Here is a 19,967-nt window from a genome sequence, read left to right on the forward strand (position 1 = left end):
AGAAGAGAAGAGAAGAGAAGAGAAGAGAAGAGAAGAGAAGAGAAGAGGAGAGGAGAGAAGAGAAGAGAAGAGAAGAGGAGAGGAGAGGAGAGGAGAGGAGAGGAGAGGAGAGGAGAGGAGAGGAGGGGGGAGAGAGGGAGAGAGGAACAGAGAAGAAAGGAAGAAAGGAAAGAAACAAAGGTAGATGAGTAGTGTTTACACTTTCGAAAGCACTTTCCCATGTATTATCCTATTTGATCAGGTGGGCCAGGTAAGGCCAGGATTCATTACATTCTATTCATTACAGAGGTTAAGCAGCCACTCCAATGAGGTCAAGTTCATGGGAAAGGCAAAGCTGGCCCAGCTCTGGAGGCTTCGGATTTCCTGTCCTTTGGCTCTCCCTTCAATATTAAAGTACCTCTCCCAATAACAAGAACTTTGCCAGGATCCAAAGGCTCATTTGACTTGCTAACTGTTAATTGCTTCTCCTAATGGGGACACTGGGCTTCAATTAAAGAAAGGATTAAGTTCAAGTGTCCCTTGGAGAGCAGGCCCTCCTCCTCTTCGGCCTTCTGAGTCATCTTTGACTTCTTCTCCCTCACCCCCCCCTTCCCTCTCTACAACCAATCAGTTGCAAAACACAGCGGATTCTAGCGGGGGCCATCCCCTCTCTCCTGGATGACTTTATAGCCTTCTCATCTATTTAGTGCCCTCCTCAGTCTGTTCTTTACACAGAAAGAATCTTTCCTATGAAAATAATCTTCTTAATGCACAAACCTGATCATGTTATTTTCATGCTCTAAAATCTTTAGTGACTCCCAATTGCCTGTAGGATAAAATACATCCTTCTTAATCTGGTATTTAAGGTGCTCTACAATATGACTCCAGCCAAACATTTCAGGGTTATTTCATATTATTCCCATTTAGATACTCCAAGTTCTGGCCAAATTAGCCTACTAGATGTTTCTTGATCTCAGAATCTTACCTACCATCTCCTTGCCTCTGACAAGCTTGTCTCCCCGCCTGGAATGCTTTCTGCTTCACTCTTTCTTAGGATCCTTGGTGACCTTTTTTCAAGGTTCAGTTCAGGAGTTACTTCTGTGAATTCTGCCCTGATTTCCCCCTCCAGTACTCTCTCCATCAAATCCCCTTATATTTCTGCTCATGCACTCTATCCCCTAAATTCCATGATAGTAGAGACTTTGTTTTCTTCTTTGTATCTCCAGTATCTAGGGGTGCCTTACAAGTTTAAAGTGGGGGTAGGGGTGGGGGAATTTTAGAAGTATGTGCCGCGTGCTCACATGACATCATCTCCTCGTGGAAGGGGCTTCAGATCCTGTTTCTGGAAAAGCATGATGATGTGTAATGGAAGGGCCCTGCTCCCTAATTTGCAGCCTTTACAAGCATTCTGTAACTGGTTCTAATCTGCTAAGCACATGATGAAACAGCATACTGTGAATCAGCTCTGCAGTGAGAGCTGGGCTGTGCTTGAAAGGCATTAACTGGCCAGAGTGAGGCTGGTGCTCACTCCTACCTGGCTGTGTTCCAAGCACTAAATTTTGGGTGGGGAGAAAGTCTCAGGTCTTTACATCTACTGGGGCCTGTCTCTACCTCCTCTTAGGTACAGCCATCCTGGAGATGGCTACTTAATAAAGCTTTAACAGGTCAGAATTGTGATCTGACAGAGGTTCAGGACCTAGACTCTATGTCGGAATGTGTTAGATGCCTGACAGTCAGGATAGAAGTACCCAGCAGCCTGAACCCATGTCATCCAGCAGCTGTGGGCATTTGGAAGTGAATGCAGCTTAAAGCAGAAACTACTTTCAGTGAGAGCTCAATCTCCCCCAGGGACTTAGGTGTTACTTAGGAGAAAGTGCCCTAGGTGTTGAGGGGAAATGTTTACATTGTTATAACTTCATTGTAAATTTTCTATTTGTAAAAACTAATTGATGCTAATTGGTTGAATGGAACTGGGGTTCTAATCACTAGTTGTTAACCATGGGTGGGGGAGAGAAACATACCAAAACAGGGGTCAAGCTTATAACCTTGGACAAGAGACACTCTGGGTCCCTCAGGGGTTGTAGCCAGCCTAGCTCCAGGAACCCGACCAGCTGGCTAAGATCAGGCCAGGGTACATACATAGTGGCTACTTGGCAAAGGGTACAGAACTTGACAAGAAGGCATCCACGTGCCCCAACCTTCTTGGCTGTTCCTAAAAAAGGAAGGAAGGAGTTAGAAGGTGTTATCAAAGAAGCCAATGAGGATGGCCTCCTAACTCAGGTTTATCTCCCACACATTCTTTGAGGTCTTTTGAGCTGAGCCCTTCATGCACTTACACTTGAATTTGGCCAAGTTGCTTAACCTATGAACCACACAAAATCTCCCTAAGAACATACCTCACACAAGGGAAGACATATTTATCTAGATATCAGCAAAATATTTAACAAAGCCATCCTCATGGTCAAGAGAAAAGAACTAGGTAAGGTCATAAAACGGGTGGGTGGATTTTGAATCAATCAACCAGCATTGATTAGGCACTAATTATATACCAGACATCAAACAAAGTGCAGGGATACAAAGACCAAAATGAAATTGTGTCCCATCCTCAAGAAGCTTACATTCTAATGGGGGTGGGGGGAGGGGAAACAACATATATACATCCAGAGTAAACTGTTTGGACCGCTGGGCCCAGGAAAGGTAATGAATGGCTTGGTATCCTCCAGGAGGGCAGTCTTGGGTAGAGTTCCCCAGGAATTCATCCTTGGCTTTGTGCTGCCTAACATTTTTATCTATGTAAATTCCGGGGGCCTGTCATTAGGAGAGACCTGGGTTCAATTCTCACCTCCAATGCTTACTTTGCTATTTGAACTCAAGCTTTCTGTACCTCAGTTTCCACATGTGTAACAGAGAGATAATAATATCTATAGGACCTACCTCAGAGGCTCATAACCCACCTGTTATGAACGTCAAATAAGGTAATATACATAAAACGCCTTGCAAATATTAATCAATATTATACAAACACATTTATTATGATTATGAATCATCAGACAACACAATTGCTAAAGAATTAAAAATTGTGGATGATCCAAAGGACAATAGGCAAATTAAATAGGCCACAACAGGTTATAAATGATAACTTCCATCCAAGAAGTAAATGCTCTCTTCTGGGACTTGTGTGATAAGAAAAGGAGGTGGGCTTCTCTGCTACTAAAAGCAAGAAACAATAGCTGGTCAGGGTGAGAGCTGCCCTGGTTCCCATGTAATTTAAAAGACCAGATTGATCTGAAAAAGATTTGGGTGTTTCAGAGGACCACAAATTTAACATGAGTCATGAGCATTCTCCTTATCTTGCCCAGGCCTAGGCCCATCCTTAGCCGACCCACGTGATATACCTGTGTACCCTTCTCCCACTTCCAGCTCCAGCTCTGACAGGAATAATGAAATCAACGGGGACCAGTGCTGGAAAAGATGTGTCAATCATTTGTCCTATGTCTCAACCCTGTCCCAAAACACTTCAGTGACCACTCCCTCATATGAGCTTTCTTCCTCTGTTAGAATATAAGCTCTTGAGACTAGAGACTATCTTGCTCGTCTGTATTTTGTAGTGACCTTTGGCCTAGCTACTCTGCGGCGCCCTGTGCAACAGGCCTAACAACAAGTCCTTCACTACTGGGGTCCTTCCCCCCCACCTTAGGCTTGCATAACTAGCATATCAGGACCAGAGATCCTATACCCTGTTATCATCAACCAAAGGTACTCCTCCTTGGCCAGAAACACTCCTCCCTCGGTGAGACCCCCTGACAAAGGGTTAAGGAAAGAGAAGATCACCTCAACCCGATTTTCCCCCTATAATAACTTCTGTGTGATCAAACTTCCTGATACCATTCTCCTCCCAAGGATGAAAGAGCAGGATCTTTTCTTTTGCCTTTATCTGATTCCTGTTTCCATGGTTTCTGAAGCACTGGACCCAGAACACTGGGTAGAGAGATCCTCCATGTGGAACTTATGAAAGAAGGTGAACAATGATTATACATACTTCATTCCTTTCCAGGATACATACCTTCCTGATTCTCCAAAAGACTTTCTCTACCGGGCATAGAAACCTCTTCACTCTGGAAGCTCAGTCCACCAAGACTATTTCTCACATTACAAGTACCATCTGTCCTTATGGCTTCTCCCTCCAGTTGACTTATTCCTCTCAGGACCTCCATTTCAAGAAGGGGACCCAGGCCATTCATGTCTTCATTCCTCTCCAGGCTACACTCCTGAGTCTCTGGACTTCCTTCACCATGTCCTAGCACCGGGAGTCTTCATCTCTCTCCCTTACATTGCACCTCCTGGTTTTCAGCTTCTTTTTATCTGTGGTCTTCTCCCACTAGAATGTAAGCTCCTTGAGGGTAGAGATTGTTATTTTTTCTGCTTGTATTTATATTCCCAGGACTTGGCACAATATCTGGCATGTAGTAAATCTTTCCAGAATGCTTGTTGACATGTTGTGAATTATATATGTGTGTATTCAAATGTAAATATCTATATGTTGCATATGTTATATATGTACATACATGTTGTATATATCTATATCTATCTGTTTATAAAATAAAATCAGCAACTGGGGTCAGGTGAGTAGAGAACAATGGCCTTGTGTCCTTCCTTTTTTTTCCTGGTTTAACTGCATTTGTATTACAAGCTACAGAGGAGTTTAAGAATTTCTAATCCTAAATCAAAGAGCTACCTGGGACCTAGGATTGTGATCTTAACACAGAGACTAAAATAAAAGACTTGACTTAGGGGCATTCTCTTTGGCTTTTGTTAGCTGAATACGGTGCCTATGTCCTCTGGATGTAGCTAAAGGGTCACCAACCTATCCTTATTATTTTTTTTTTTTGGTGAGGCAATTGGGGTTAAGTGACATACCCAGGGTCACACAGCTAGTAAGTGTTATGTGTCTGAGGCCGGATTTGAACTCAGGTCCTCCTGAATCCAGGGCCGGTGCTCTATCCACTGGGCCACCTAGCTGCCCCTCCAACCTACCCTTATTAGAAAGAGACTTTCTAGTAGCTACACCCTAGCAATTATTGCCGAGAGGGTCAGGAGGCAGCCTTAAAGAAAAGAAGCCCCAAAACTGGTAAGAGGGAGCAAGGCCCAAGAGTGATGCACCCAGCAAACAGCAATGGCAGTATGGTGCAGTAGAAATATGAATAGATTTAACATCAAAGGACTTAAGATTCAATCCCAGCTCAATTTACTTCCTATGAGACCATCTCTAGGCCTCCTTTTCTTCATTTGTAAATTGAAGATGTTAGATTAAATAAACTTTGACCCCTTCAAGCTGTGGGTCTAAAACTCTCAGTTGCCCAAAGAGAAGCCCAAGAAATCAAAACAGTCTGGAAGCAATAGAAATGTGCCGAACCCCTGAGGAAGCAGCGGAGACAGATCTCAGCAGGATGACTGGATGCTCAGGGGCAGGCCCAACAGGAATCAGTGCTCACCAGAGACTGTGCTCAGAAAGAGTGCTAACATGACTGGGGAAGACGCTGGTAGCCGTGCAGATTTGGGGGTTTGAATTGTCCGTGCCAGGAGTGTTCCTTACGTGAGTGCCCTCAGTGAGTCACCTCGATGCGTGAGCATTCTTCTCATTGCTGGTATTTATATTGCTAGGAGAGTGTGCCCCAGGTTTATGGTGGTAGTGCTGGGGAAAGGGATTTCAATTTCAATTTCTTACTATGCTATTTCATTAAATGATTTTGTTTTGAACTAATTGTGTCCTCCTAGGCAAAGTTGAGAAACTCATGAGCTCTCTAGTTTTGAGTTGATGCAGACGTACAGATTACTCTGGAAACAGGATAAATTTTTTCTTTTTATGTGGCTTTTCTTTTTATCTTGGCTTCCTTCTCTTGACAAGAAGGGAGCACTTCAGTCGCTATCCAATTTTTTTGGGGGGGGGGGTGAGGCAATGGGATTAAGTGACTTGCCCAGGGTCACACAGCTGGGACGCATAAAGTGTCTGAGGCCAGATTTGAACTCAGGTCCTCCTGACTCCAAGGCTGGAACTCTATCCACCGCACCACCTAGCCGCCCCTTGTTGCTATCCAATCTTAAACTGTGTTAAGAGAAGCAAAGTGTCCAGAAGACTGGAGATTATAGTCTTAGAGTACCCTGTCCAGACCATATCTAGAAGTGCTGTGTTCCATTCTAGGTGTCAGATTTTAGAAAAGACATCAACAAGCTAGAAAGATTTCAGAGGAGGATGAGAATTGTGAAAGCCTTGAATACTAAGTGGGGTGTGGGAGGATCATTCTAAGGAACAGAAGAAAAGAATGAAAAGGAATGTGATAGCTGTCTCAGAGTATTTGTAAGGTATGTCTGGGGGAAGAGGAATGCCTATTGTTCTCTTTAGCCTCGGGGCAGAACCAGGAACAATAGGTGGAAATGACAAAAGAGTGGATTTAAGCTCCCAGTACAAAAAGCTTCCTAACAATGGAGCTGTCCACAAGCTTGCTTAGGAAGCTGGTGAGTTCTCCCTCCCAAGAAGTCTTTAAGGGAAGACTTGGGACTACTTGTTCGCATATTTGCAGAGAGGACTCCTGTGGACTTATAGGTTGGACTGGATGACTTCTTACACACCTTTGAATACTGGGACTCTGTGTTTTGGAATATAATAATAATGATGTAATAATGTATTACTATTTGGCATATAATAAGTGGATAGAGCACTGGACCTGAAATCAGGGAGACTAATTTATGTGAGTTCAAATCTAGCCTCAGAAATTTACTAGCTGTGTGACCTGGGGCAAGTCGCTTAACCCTGTTTGCCTCAGTTTCCTCATCTGTAAAATAGCTGGAGAAAGAAATGGCAAACCACTCCAGTAGCTTTGCCAAGAAAACCCCAAATGGGATCATGAGGAGTCAGACACGACTGAAAAACAACTGAACAACAACAACAATAATAATATTAAACATTTACATAGCACTTTATGAATATTTAGAGGATAACTTTATCCTCACACTAAGGAAGCAGGGGCTATTTTATCCTCATTGTACAGATGAAGAAAGTGAAGTCACATAGACCAGACAGCTTTCCTGGGGTAGCGCAAGTAGTAAGTGAGGCCAAATTTGAATTCCAGTCATCCTGACCAGTCCAGTAATCTATCTTCTAGTCACCTACCTGCCTAAACAATGTAAACAGATGCACAAGGCTAATCAGGAACCCAGCCATGCCTGCCACTCCCCTCAGCTCTCACTGCAGCTGCTCTGCTCCAGAGACAAGAGATCTGACCTGGATTTCTCTCTTTGTTAAGAACAACCTGCCCTGTAATAGCAGTGGAATGAATCAGTTAATGTGCACCAGCAAATAAGCCCCATTTCTCCCAGTTTTTTTTTTTTTTTAAGCAAAGTGAAAGGAGACCTAGCAGGAGAGAACTGGAGTTTTCATTAGAGCTAATGGCAGCAGCTCATGCCTTCCCATTACACAGCATAAATGCCTTATTTTCCTCACCATGGCAACAGAAGATATTCATGATTGGGTTCAGAAAGCACATAGAAGACACATATTCTGGTGAGCTGGGGGATTGGGAGCCATCACTCTCCAGTTTGACTCACTACCTGGTAAGCAGGCAACATTGAGGCCATGGGCCCTGAGGGAGATGTCTCTGATCCTGAGGACCAGAGTTTCTTTCAGGACCTCCGAGTTTATGGTTCTTTACTCTCACTAAGCAGATATTAATAAGGAGGCACTTGTCTCTCTCCTTTTTCCATACTACCCAGCTTTCCTACCTAAATCCTTCCTCAGCCACAAAACCAGCACAGGGGGAATGGAGGGAGCTTTACTTTATTGCAGGCAGTGAATATAAGTGTGTGTGTCTGTGTCTGTGTATGTGTATATACATGTATGTATGTGTATATATGTATACACACACACACATATATATGGATCTTAAAGACCATGGACAGTTGTCTATTTTCCATTATTTCTCTGAGTTCACAGTTGGATTCAATGGGGTATGATGAAGAGAAGTCAAAGGACCTAGGTTCAAATTCTAGTTCTTCTACCCCTCTACCTCTATGACTTTGGGCAAGTCACTTCATCTTGTCAGTACAAGCTATTCTGGGTGATTTACTAACGCCATAGATGGTCTTCTCTGGGATGAGCAGTTTTCATCCATTTATTTGCCATGAAAATCTTCCTGGGTGAGAACTTGGTTTTTCACAGTATATTTTATTCTATGGAAGAGAAACAGGGATATTTAGGTGGGAGAAGAGTAGATCAGGAGTGACTTTCCTGGAACTAAGGGTTCTCAAGTGGAAGAGGGATTAAAGTGGCCCGGCTTGGCCCCAGCTGGCAAAGCCAGAATCAATAGATCTGCGTTTCACTGATTGAGGACTTGATATAAGGAAGAATTTCCTAACCATGGCAGCCATCCCCATGGAAGGGACTAGCTGATCGCAAATTACTGGAAGCCTCCAAGCAAAGGCTGCATGGTGGCTGGTCACATATATTCTAGAGATGATTCTGGTCTGGATAGAGTTTGGGCTAGATCAATCAAAAAGCATTATATAACTTCAGTTATTCTGTTCCTCAATTTCCCTGTCTGTAAAATGAGGTTGGACTGCATGATCCCTTCCAGTTTTAAGTGCTTTTTTCCTATGATCTTTGCCTAATCTGTCCAGCTTCCCCCCTTATGTTGATTAGGCCAATTCTAAATTCTAAAATTTCCCCTATGGGCATTCCAAAATATCTCATGACTGTCTACCACTGGAACCTGGGTCACACAGCCATGACCTTTAGACATAAGCTAAATTAGGAAGTTATAGGTTGTTAAAACTATGATTTATTAGAGTCCAGCCATTTAATTTTATAAATGAAGAAACTGCATCACAAAAAGTCACATAGCTTAGTTCTCTGAATATGCTATATCCTCCATTTTATTAAAAACCTTAAGTACTATTCATCCTTAGCCCACATGGACATTTTTAAAATAATATTTTCTTTTTCCCTCAATTACATGTCAAAACAATTTTTTAACATTTTTAAAAAAGTTTTGAGTTCCAAATTCTATCCTTCTCTCCTCCATCACCTCCCCCATCCCTGAGACAGTAAGCAATCCTATATAGGTTATACAACCACATGTACATTTTAAAATACAGATGGTAAGAATTAGAGACTGCTTTGGAGTGAAAAGGCCCTTTTCTACCCTGTTTGCCTTCTTCTGACCAATATTCAGTTCACTGATGTCCTTCCTAAACTCTGGTACCCAGAACTGAGCATATAGCTTCAGGTGTGGCCTAGTCAGGGAAGAGAGTGGTGGGGCTCTCACCTCTCAGTTCTTGCCTGCTACGTCTCTCTCCATGCAGTCTAAGATCAAATTACCTTTCTGGGTTACCATAAAGTATTCCCTCAAATATCCCCCTCCAATATTTTTAGCGGTGGTAAGACTTCATCCTTGGGTATGGATTTGATTTTTGGAAGTAGCCAAAAATGTGGTGAAAAAGACAGATGATGAAACTGAATCTAATTTTTCATTTTAAAAAATGAGGTCATTTTCTTATGTGACTCATAAACTGCCTTGGAAATCCACCCCTTTGTTTTACAGAGAAGGAAATTCTGGCTCTGAAACTAGGTGAAGAAAAAAGGAGAAAATCTGTAGGACTTAGTCGTTAGAATTAGAAAGCACCCAGGACCATTTTAAGGGGTAGCATATGTGCATAGCCTCCTACATTTCTGGCTTTAAAAATAACTGGTATTTATAGCACTTTAAAGTTTATAAATGTATATCTACATTCTAATGAATGTAGTCTCATTTAATCTTTACAACAACCCTGTTGCAGGTATTATGCCCATTTTACAGATGGACACAATTTACAGCCTTAGGAAACTGAGGCTGAGAGAGGTTGCAGTGTCTCAGATGGGTTTTGGACTCAGGTGTTCTTGACTACCAGTTCGGTGCCTTATCTACTAGTTATTTAGTCTTTTTTTTTTTTTTTCCAGTTATGTCCAACTCTTTATGACCTCATTTAGGGTTTTCTTGACAAAGATACTGGAGTGTTTTGCCATTTTCTTCTCCAGTTCATTTTCCAGATGAGGAAACAGGCAAACAGGGTTCAGTGACTTGCCCAGAGTCACACAGCCGTTAGATGTCTGAGGCTGGATTTGAACTCAGGAAGAAAAGTCTTTGAAGAGAGTGAATATATCCACAGGAATATTTGCATCAACCTACCCATGCTTAACACCACTCTTAACAGAATATTGTGCTGTGATCTCTGAAGGAAATAAGTGTCATTGACCTGAAAGAGTATGGGACCTTAAATTAATGTTTGACTGTCCCAAGTCATTGGATCATAGAACATCTGAGCTAGAGGGAACCTTAGACATCCTTCACTTTACAGATGGGGAAATTGCCTCAGAAAACTTAAATGACTTTTCCAAGGATACTGTATCAGCTTGCCTGGGTCTAAGTCTCTCCATTTATAAGAGGGGGATGGGTCAGATGAACCCCAGGGTCTTTTGTGTGCCTAGATATCACAGTCCTATCTACAAAGAGATAACCTGCAGACTTCCAGTTCCTGGCTAAACATACTTACTCTTCCACATGGCAAGTCTGGCATTCTAATGATGACTAATACATTCTAAAATGCCGTATTTTGACATTCTCCGGTACCGTTTATCAGGAAACCACACAGGAATTTAAAAAAGGAAGCCAAGGGTGACAAGCTTCCAACAGTCAAATGCATTCCATGGCAATGGGGAACTGGTTTGGTTTTGTGTACTTTGGGGTGATGCACTGGAAAGAGTTGGAGGACCTGGGGAGGCTGAATGCGGGTGAGAGCCCATTTACCATCTGTGTGACCTTGGACAAGTCACAACCTCTCTGGAGCTCAGTTTCCTCATCTGTAAAATGAGAAAGCCAGAGTAGGAGATCTCTAAGATCCTTCCCAACGTTATATCTATGAGTCTAAGATAACTTTATGAATGCTAACAGCTGGTCTCCTCCAGCTATTTCCTGGTCTCTTTCCCCGGTGCTCTCAGGCTTTGGGATAAAAGATTGGCTATGATCCCCCCATCAATGTCATGGAAATGGTATGTGAGGCATTGGGGATCAGTCCCTCCAAGTATGCAGATCGCATTCCTTCCGAGCCGGGCTCTTTCCTCCATGCCCTCTAGTAAACCCTTCAAAGGGAGGGTCTGCCCTGGACTGGGGCGAGTCGAGGGGTTAGGTAACACAGAGAAAACAAAGGAAAGGCTGAGTTTCTTTTCTTTTTTTTTTAACCCATGCTTTCTGTCAAAATTGAAAACGGGTTTTCGGGGCAAGCGGCTTTTGGCATTTCCAAACGAGGAACAGAACACCAAATTGTCATTTAGTCCATCTGCCAGCTTGGCCTTTCCTTCCAGATGTTTTTTTTCCTCCTTCACCAACCACGTGCAAGGTTCCCTGAGGGTGTCAGGCCGTCCTTGGCAGGCGATCACAGGGTTTTAGGCTTAAGTGGTGCCTCTCCCTCTAAGTTAGCCCCACAGCCTCGGCCTGCGTCCAACCTACTCGAGGGAAACTCTTTATCCAAAGGGTAGCTAGCGCCGAAGAGGCGGGCGAGGCACTTCAGAGCAGAAAGGCCAGCTGCTTTCTGCCAGGTCACGGCGACTAGGGTCAAACCGACGGCCCCCAGCCACGAGCATCCCGAGTGGGCCGTCGGGTTTTCCACCCAGCAGTTACTGAAGACCCAGCCCCGGGGCTACATGCGTGCCCAGAGGCCAAGGGAAAGCCTGCAACCCAGTTCCAGGAGGGTGACTGGATGCCCGAACCCCTCTCGCTCTCAAGCCCTTCCCTTTGTTCTGAGGGTATGGGTGAACTATGGCAAGTGTAGGAGAAAACTGGGAAGAGAAATGCTGGAGTGGGATGTGGAGGCAGGGTCGGGGGCGTCTGAGGCTCAGTTTCATGGGTTCTAACAGCTTTTATTCCTCGGGGGAGATCAAGGGTCTTCCCCAATCCACATCTATCCAAGAAGATGCTCAAATCGAGGAATACGGTCAGGAGGTAGTGAGGCCCAAGGGGCAGAGGCTGGGCATCGGGCCCTTGATCCACCTCCACCCCCACCCCCCACCGTCACCGCGTGAGCCACCCTCGGGGAGCATCCCAAGAAAGGAAACACCCCAGCCAACCGGGCCGCCGGCCAGCCCCACCTCCCTTTGCAACCACTTCCTCCCAGGCCCTGGCAGACGGTTGGAAAACCCCGCGCTTTTCGAGGCTGCCAAGCCGCCAGGGGTGGGGGTGGGAGGTCCGGCTATCCGGGAACACTTGCAGAGGCTGGAGAGGAGCAAGAACCCAGCGGTTGGAAATAGGCAGAGAGCCAGGAAGGCAGCACAGCCCCCTCCTACGAAGGTGGGGGTGGGCGGGCTGGAAGAACGGGAGGCGGGGTCGGGGGCGGGGAGAGGGTGGTGCACGTAGCGGGCCAGGCACACTGCAGAGCACTGGGCTCGTCCCCCTTCCCCCTCCCCCTCCCTGGCCAGTCCCCTACCTGCAACCCCACCAGCACGGCCACGAAGCGCCTCTGGCAGCTCCCGAACTCGCCCACGGCGCAGAAAGCCCTGTCGAGCTCCATGGCCCGCCGGGCCAGGACGGCGCGTACAGCTGTGGCGGGCTGGGCTGGGCTGGAGGCAGCGGGGCCGGGAGGGGAGAGGACTGGAGGAGAAGAGAGGGGAGGGGAGGAGGGCGGAGGCGCCCTCCTTTGGTGCTAAGTGGGTGGGAGGAGGAGGTGGAGTCCCACGCCCCCCTCACCACCACTATCCACCCCCCTTCTCAAGCTCTGCGGGCTCCCAGGGGCCTCCCGAACTCCGCCCAGCCCAGGACTGCTGCTGCGGCCAGATGGGACTGCTGTGGGGCCAGATGTGTGCGGCTTCTCCTTTCCTCTCCGCCCTTGGCTCAGTGCAGCCTTAGACTGGGGGGGCCCGGGGGAGGCGGGGGGAGAAGGAGAGGGAGGGATAGGGTGTTTTCCCTAGGAAAAAGAAAGCCGCCACCACCCAAACTCCCACACCACCTCATCCCACGCGCCCAAGGCCCAGTCAGGGAGTTTCCATTCTGGCCTCCTTCAGCGTCTAGTGGCGTGGGAGACTTTGCTCAGGGCACGGGCTAGAGAATCTTTCTGTTTTGGCTGACCAAGTATCATAGTGGAAAGAGCTTTGGATCTGGAACTGAAGGATCTGGGTCTGAGTCGTCCCCACCCCCTCCTCGGAGTTGTATAATTAGGCAAAGTCTCGGAACTTCTCTGGGCCTCGTCTAAGAAATGACTGGGGTGGTGAAGACTAGATAGATGCTTTCTTATGGTCCCTTCCATCTTTTAAATCTGTGAACTGTCCATGGTGACAAGCTCAGGGACAAGTGACTATCTCTGATCCCCCCCCCCACACACACACCACCTGCACCCCAGTGTCTGGAAAGTCAGCTGGAGGTAGCCAGGAGGATTTCCTGGGCCGTTTGGGTCTGTGAGAGGAAAGCCAAGTATAGCCGCAACAACAAAAACCCCCAGAGGCCGTGATTAGATGCCAGCAGCTCTGTGACCTCATTTCTAAATGGCTGGAGATGGAGCCGGGATGCCCAGCCAGCAGACCCCAGATTAAGTCGGGCATCTGAGATTTCATTCATGGCTCCTTTCCACCAGTTATCTGTCCTGCGTTTGGAGTTAGAGGTTATTTCCTCCCCCCCTTCCCCACCACCTCCACCCAGATACACAGAAGCAGCTCTGTCCTGGGGCAAAGCCAACTGTACCCTGTGACTCAGCTCCCTTGGAATGTGACTGGAGTAATAGTGGCTGTTTGCAAGGTGTTTTTCTTTTCGTTTTGTTTCATTTGCACTGGAAATGAGAACTCACCTACGTCTCTTCTGGCTGTTAGGGAGCTACACAGCCTCAGGTTAACATTTGACATCCTTAAGGGGCACCATTGCCTCTGAAGTTGGAGTTTTGTAAGCTTCAACAGAAACATTTTGGATTGGAAAGCAAATGCTAAGCATCTGGCTTGAATTAACCAAAGAAATTGAGCATCCCTGCCCAATCACCCCTCCTGAACTCCATCTACTCCCTGGCAGTTCTGATGGATCTGACCCACATTTTCACAGTTCTCATGGCTAGTTAATAGCATGTGTTTGACAGATGGGATCTCCGACTCTCCTCTCTGTGGCTAGTGCCCTACAACGATTACTCTTTTATTGACATTGGAACTCAAACTTCGTTTTCTGTAGGGGTGGACATGTTTAAGAAGTTACAAGAGTATGTGATAACAGGCTTCTAGAAAATAAAGGGGCTGACCTGTTCAACCCCAGTGAAAAAGTAAAGGGCAACCTGTGGGTAAGAGCGTATACAGAATCTCCAAGCCTTCCTTTCCCTTAGTTTCTAGTTCCCTACTCAAAACAGAATTCCAAAGACAAACATCCCTGAAAGGGCTGGCTGGCCAGGTCTCCGGAGGTAATGTGAACCAAGAATTCCAGTCACAGGGTAAGTAACCTTGTTTTCTCCTTCATCAGGGCCTCTGTAAAACTCTCCTCTTGGAGGCTGGCCAACAGTCTGTCTGGTGGAGGGTACTGCTAATTAGAGAGAGCCCATAAACCTTGCTTGTCAGGGAGGGCATGTGACCTTTCCTGCAAGTCTAAACAACAACCCCAGCAAATTATACCGACTGAACTCATCCCTGGCTAGCTTGTGGATTCTTGAAGTAAGCACATAGGGAAGGAGAGGTTACCATAGCTCTACTCTCAGACTTTCAGGAATGGTCCACTCCCTCTTCCCCATAACATGTTTCAATTACTCTGTACAATTCATTTAGAGAGGTAGCCACCGGGCAAAGACAGAGACTGCTGGATGCAGCTTGGCTTTCCTTTAGGTAGTTGGGTCAGATGTCAACCTGACCTTGGATGACCCCTCTCTGCGTCTTTCATGATGGACCTTTCTTGCTGGAAATTCCAGGCTCAGCCTTTTCCATGATTTGGCTGAGAAGGCTTTTGTATGGCGGTCAAAGACAGGCAAACAGATTTCTCCTTGTGTGTGTCTGGTCTGCAGCCTCTAATTTTAGAATGTAAAATCTTTAAGCATAGGGACCATTACCTATTGCAGACCACTTAATCAACCTGAAATAAGAGTGTAATAAAAAAGGGAAATTTCTGCTCCCCTTTCACTTATCTGCATCTTCCCTTCTGATGCATATGGGATAGCTAGGCGGTTCAGTGGATGGAGTGTCAAGTCTGGAGTCAGGAAGACTCATCTCCCTGAGTTCAACTCTGGCCTGGGATTCTTGCTAGCTATGTGATCCTGGGCAAGTCACTTAACTCTGTTTGCCTCAGTTGCCTCATCTGAAAAATGAGCTGGAGAAGGAAATGGCAAACCACTTCAGTAGCTTGCCAAGAAAACCCCAAATGGGGTCATGAAGAGTCAGACAAAATTGAATAACAACAAAACTCTGATGCATGGATCATAGATTTTAGAGCAGGAAGGGACCATGGAGTCTGCTCCCAAGCCCACATTGTACACATGAGGAAACTGAAGGCCAGAGAGGGAAACTGGCTTGCTTGAGGTCATACAGCTTATAAATGTTTGAGGCAGGACATGAACCCAGGTCTTCCTGACTCCCAAGCCCAATGTAAGTCATGATTCATCTTCTCAGTCCTCCCTTCTCAGACTAACTTTAACATCTTGTTCTCAGCTTGCTATTCCTTTTCACACTTCACACTTGAAAAAAGAAGTACATTCCCATATTTGTGAACCTTAACTGCTAGTATTATAAATTTACTCTACTTCAAAAACAAATTCACCAGGGGCAGCTAGGTGGCGCAGTGGATAGAGCACTGACCCTGGATTCAGGAAGACCTGAGTTCAAATGCGGCCTCAGACACATAAAACTTACTAGCTGTGTGACCCTGGGCAAGTCACTTAACCCCATTGCCTATGTGTGTGTGTATATATATATATATGTAAATGGAAACTAAAAGGATTGAAAGACACTATTTGAATGGAGAAAACAGTCTAACAAATGCTGGGGAAAGAGACCAGCAAGGGAGAGCTGAGGCCATCCTGAGTCAGCCTTCCCCCTCCTCAGCTACAGCCTCCCTTTAAATATCCCGTTCTCACCTTCCTGCTTGCCTTAGCTAGTAACTGAGCCTCCCCTTCCCTACTCCTGAGGGCAGCCTTTGATGCCTACTTCACTGAGGAAGCTGCTCCAGCCAGACCGTTTCTTTCACCAATTGGAAACAAGAGAAAACAACCCCTAAACTTTCTCTTCATTTTCAAATTTTGACTTTCTTGACTTGTGAGGAACTGGACAGTATCTGCTCATAGCTATTCAAGTGTTAAAGGATGCTGTGACCTCAGCGCTGAAGAGGGATGGGATTGAAGAGATATAGAGGATGTTTCTTCCTTTGCCAAAGAAGCTAAAACTGCCTGGATATGCTCACCTTAACCACAAAATTTATTTGACCTCCCACTTACATGGCTAGGTCTTGTACGAACATAGTCATTTGCATGTTGTCTTCCCCATTAGAATGGGAGCTCCTGGAGGGCAGGAGGGCTCCCTCCCTCTTTTTGCCTGTTTTTCTATCCTTAGCACAGTTCTTGGCACATAGTTATTTTAATGGACTGAGCTAATTAAAAACCAGTTTTATTCCACTTCAAGATGTTAAATGGATGCTTTATAATTCTGAATGAACTAGAATTAAACACAAGTACTAGAAAGTACTACAAAGTACCTGTGTCAGACTAAAGTGGACCAAGCTGCCTTTAAAGTCAGGAGTGCCATTTTAAATCTTGTCATTGACATATGCTAGCTGGCTGACATTGGTCCTCAGCACCCAGGCAACTCTGTAAGACTAAATTACCGAGGCACTCCATTGCTGTTCTATATTAGCAGAAGGAAGCTTCTTTCCAGTCAGCTCTCCTCACTGATGAAATCACAGGTCTGGAAAGTAAAAATATAACTGCATTTCTCATGCTTCTATGTTATAAATAAATAAATAAAAATACTCAGTATCATAGCTAAAATTTGGCTTTACTAAGTCTGAAGTTCATAAATTTAGAGCTGGAAAAGACCATAGAACCTGAGTTCAACTTCCACTCCTTATTTTACAGATGAAGAAACTGAGACCTGAAGTGATTTGTCAAAGGTCCCTGCAGGCATTCATTTAGTGACAGAAAAGTTACAAAACATCTTAGACTCTTTTGGACTCTCCCTCCACCCCCTGTAAGCATATTTTTTTTTTCTGCGTAAGATAGCCACATTGTTGACATCAACTTTAAAGTTAACTTGAAAAACTTTGTAAAGTGGTTTTTAAGGGTTGCCTATAAAGCAAAGTCTGGTTTCAACTTAGAGGCAGTTTCTAAGGCAGTGGAATTTCAAAACAACTTTATCTTAAGATTCTTCTCTGAAAGATGCTGAGGCTGAAATACATTTTTTCCCAATACATAACAGATAATCCAAATAGGACCCATCAAAAATCAGAAGGACAATTATGGGAGAATTACTAGGGAAACTTGCAAAATCTTCTGTAAGCAACTGTTTGGGATTCCCCTTAGATCCATTATAATTCTTTCCCACTTGTGGATACTGTGAGGCAACTAAAGGTACTGTGCATTGACTTAAGTATCTCAACAAAATATGAAAATACCCATCATTATACTGTATTGTTTCAAGGTCATGGCGGGGTGCAGCTGGGGTATAAGAGTTAGAAGAGAGCCCCAACTCCTGACTCTACCACTTGTCTACCATTTCACTGGAGTCTTGTGTTCAGTTCTGAGCACTGCAGTGTAAGGAAGACTCTGAAGAGTAGGAGAGGGTCTTGAGGAGGGCAGCCAGGATGGTGAAGAGACTCAGTCCATGTCCAGATGAGGATGAGTTGAAGGAACTAGGGAGGCTTTGAATGGAGAAGACAAGCATTAGGGGGCAACGTGGTAGCTACGTTCAAATATTTGAAGAGCTTTCATGTGAAGAAGATATTAGATGTTTCCTTTGGAACCAAAGGGCAAAACCAGAAACAATAGGTGTAAGCTGCTAAGCGGGAAATCTAAGCACGACGTCAGAACACCCCCATCACCAACTTCATCACAACAAGAGGCCTCCAGCAGTGGAAAGGGTTGTGTCAAGAAGTGATGGGTTCTCCTTGCCCAGAAGTCTTCAAGCAGAAGCCAGACTTCTCATGGGCTATATTATAGCGGGGAATTCCTGTTAGGTATGGGTTGGCCTAGGCCACGGAGGTGTCTTCTAATTCTCAGATTCTGTGATTTTGAGTTGTGTCTCCTTGGGCAAGTCACTTAATCTATGACTTTCCTCCTCTGTAAAATGGGGGAACAGTGCCTTAAATTCCTTATCTGTAAAAGGCGGGGGTGATATCTTCATTATCTATCTCATAGGATTATTGTGAGGATTAAGTGAGGTAACTGAAATCCCTTGTAAACCCTGAAGTCCATACAAATGTCAGTTATATGGTGATTCCTTTCCTCTTGTTTATAGCACAGCTTTTGATAACGTACAATCCTTTGCTTAATGAAAAAAAATCATCTTATAAAGGATGCTTTTAAAATTCTATAACTAGACTCTGGAACCAATTAACATTTCAAGGCTAAAAGTAAGAGAGAGCAAAATGTTTTCTGGTGAACAACGAACTGAGCTCCGAGGTGGTTGGTGGTCTGGGGTCATTGGTTTGCAAGGGAAATGACCTCATGTAGAATGAAAAAGATTTGGGGGGGGACCCAACCCTGCAACCTCATTTTTGTGGTACACTCCAGAATTATAAATCAATTTGGATACAAAGATACACATCACAAAGCAAATAAGAGGATAATTGCCTTTTAAACACTGTCACCAGAAGTAATTTATCATACATTATTTTTCATAATAAAATGGCACTGAAAAGATATTTTTAAAAATAGGGGTTTTCGCTGAAGTTTAATCACAAGGCCAATAGCCCCCTAACTTTCAAAGAGATGGAGCCACAGAACATTGGAGTGATCTATCGGAAAGAGAACTGACTTCAATCAACATCAGAAGGTACTCTCAGCTCCTGATCAGATCTTCCCCATTACTGCTTCTGTGATCTTGGGCAACTCATTTAACTTCTGGGACTCAGTTTCCTCATCTGTAAAGTGAGGGGATTGGACTAGATGGCTTCTGTTTCCTTTCAGCTCTAAATCTATGATTAGATAAATAATTTCATGTTAGGATGGAATCTTAATTTTGTACCTTTGGACAGTTAAACAATCCAATTTCTCTTATTCTCCTTTCCTGACATTCAACTTTAACAATGAAGTCTCCTACATCTTTATGGAGTTGGGCAACTTAGAGCAGAGCTATGCTTCATAGGGTGCAGTGCTTGGCACATAGCAGGGCTTAGTAAATGTTCATTAACTGTCAGAGGAAATAGTATATGAGCGTATCCCTAATGAACCTGAATTTTGACACTATTGTGTTTTAAAGGTTTTTTTGACATTTTATTTTTATATTAATAAATTTATTTATTTTTAGTTTTCAACATTTACTTCCACAAGATTTTGAGTTCCAAATTTTCACCCCATCTTGCCCCTCTCCCCACCCCAAGATGGCATGCATTCTGAATACCCCTTCCCCAAGTCTGCCTTCCCTTCTATCTCTCCCCCCTTCTATTTTCCTGTAGGGCAGGATAGATTTCTGTACCCCATTTCCTGTATTTCTTATTTCCCAGTTGCATGTGAAAACATTTTTTTTAAACATGTGTTTTTAAAACTTTGGGTTCCAAATTTTCTCCCTTCCTCCCTCCCCACCCACCTTCATTGAAAAGGCAAGCAACTTAATATAGGCTATACATGTGCAGTTAAGCAAAACACTTCCATAGTAGACATGCTATGAAAAACGAACTCTATTTCCCTTAATCCTATCTCGCCCCCCCAATTATTCTATTCTTTCTTTTGACCCTGTCCCTCCTCAGAAGTGTTTGCTTCTGATTACCCCCTTTCCCAATCAGCCCTCTCTCTATCATTCTCCTGCTCTC

At 44.6% G+C, this 19,967-nt stretch overlaps 1 protein-coding gene across 1 annotated transcript in view; it reads right to left on the reverse strand.

Annotated features, from left to right (window-relative positions):
- The window catches only part of LOC114026863 (solute carrier family 22 member 15-like), a 97,593-nt gene extending 83,999 nt beyond the window's left edge, over positions 1-13,594 (reverse strand). The window contains exons 1-3 of the mRNA XM_027840609.1: positions 13,385-13,594; positions 12,747-12,963; positions 12,487-12,650 (exon numbers count right to left, since the gene is read on the reverse strand). Of these exons, the coding sequence (XP_027696410.1) occupies positions 12,487-12,650; positions 12,747-12,963; positions 13,385-13,594 (591 nt within the window). The remainder of the gene's footprint in view (positions 1-12,486; positions 12,651-12,746; positions 12,964-13,384) is intronic.
- Positions 13,595-19,967: the final 6,373 nt, after the last annotated feature.

The sequence above is a fragment of the Vombatus ursinus genome, unplaced genomic scaffold, assembly GCF_900497805.2.
Source record: "Vombatus ursinus unplaced genomic scaffold, bare-nosed wombat genome assembly UNPS02014847.1, whole genome shotgun sequence".
NCBI lineage: Eukaryota > Metazoa > Chordata > Mammalia > Diprotodontia > Vombatidae > Vombatus > Vombatus ursinus.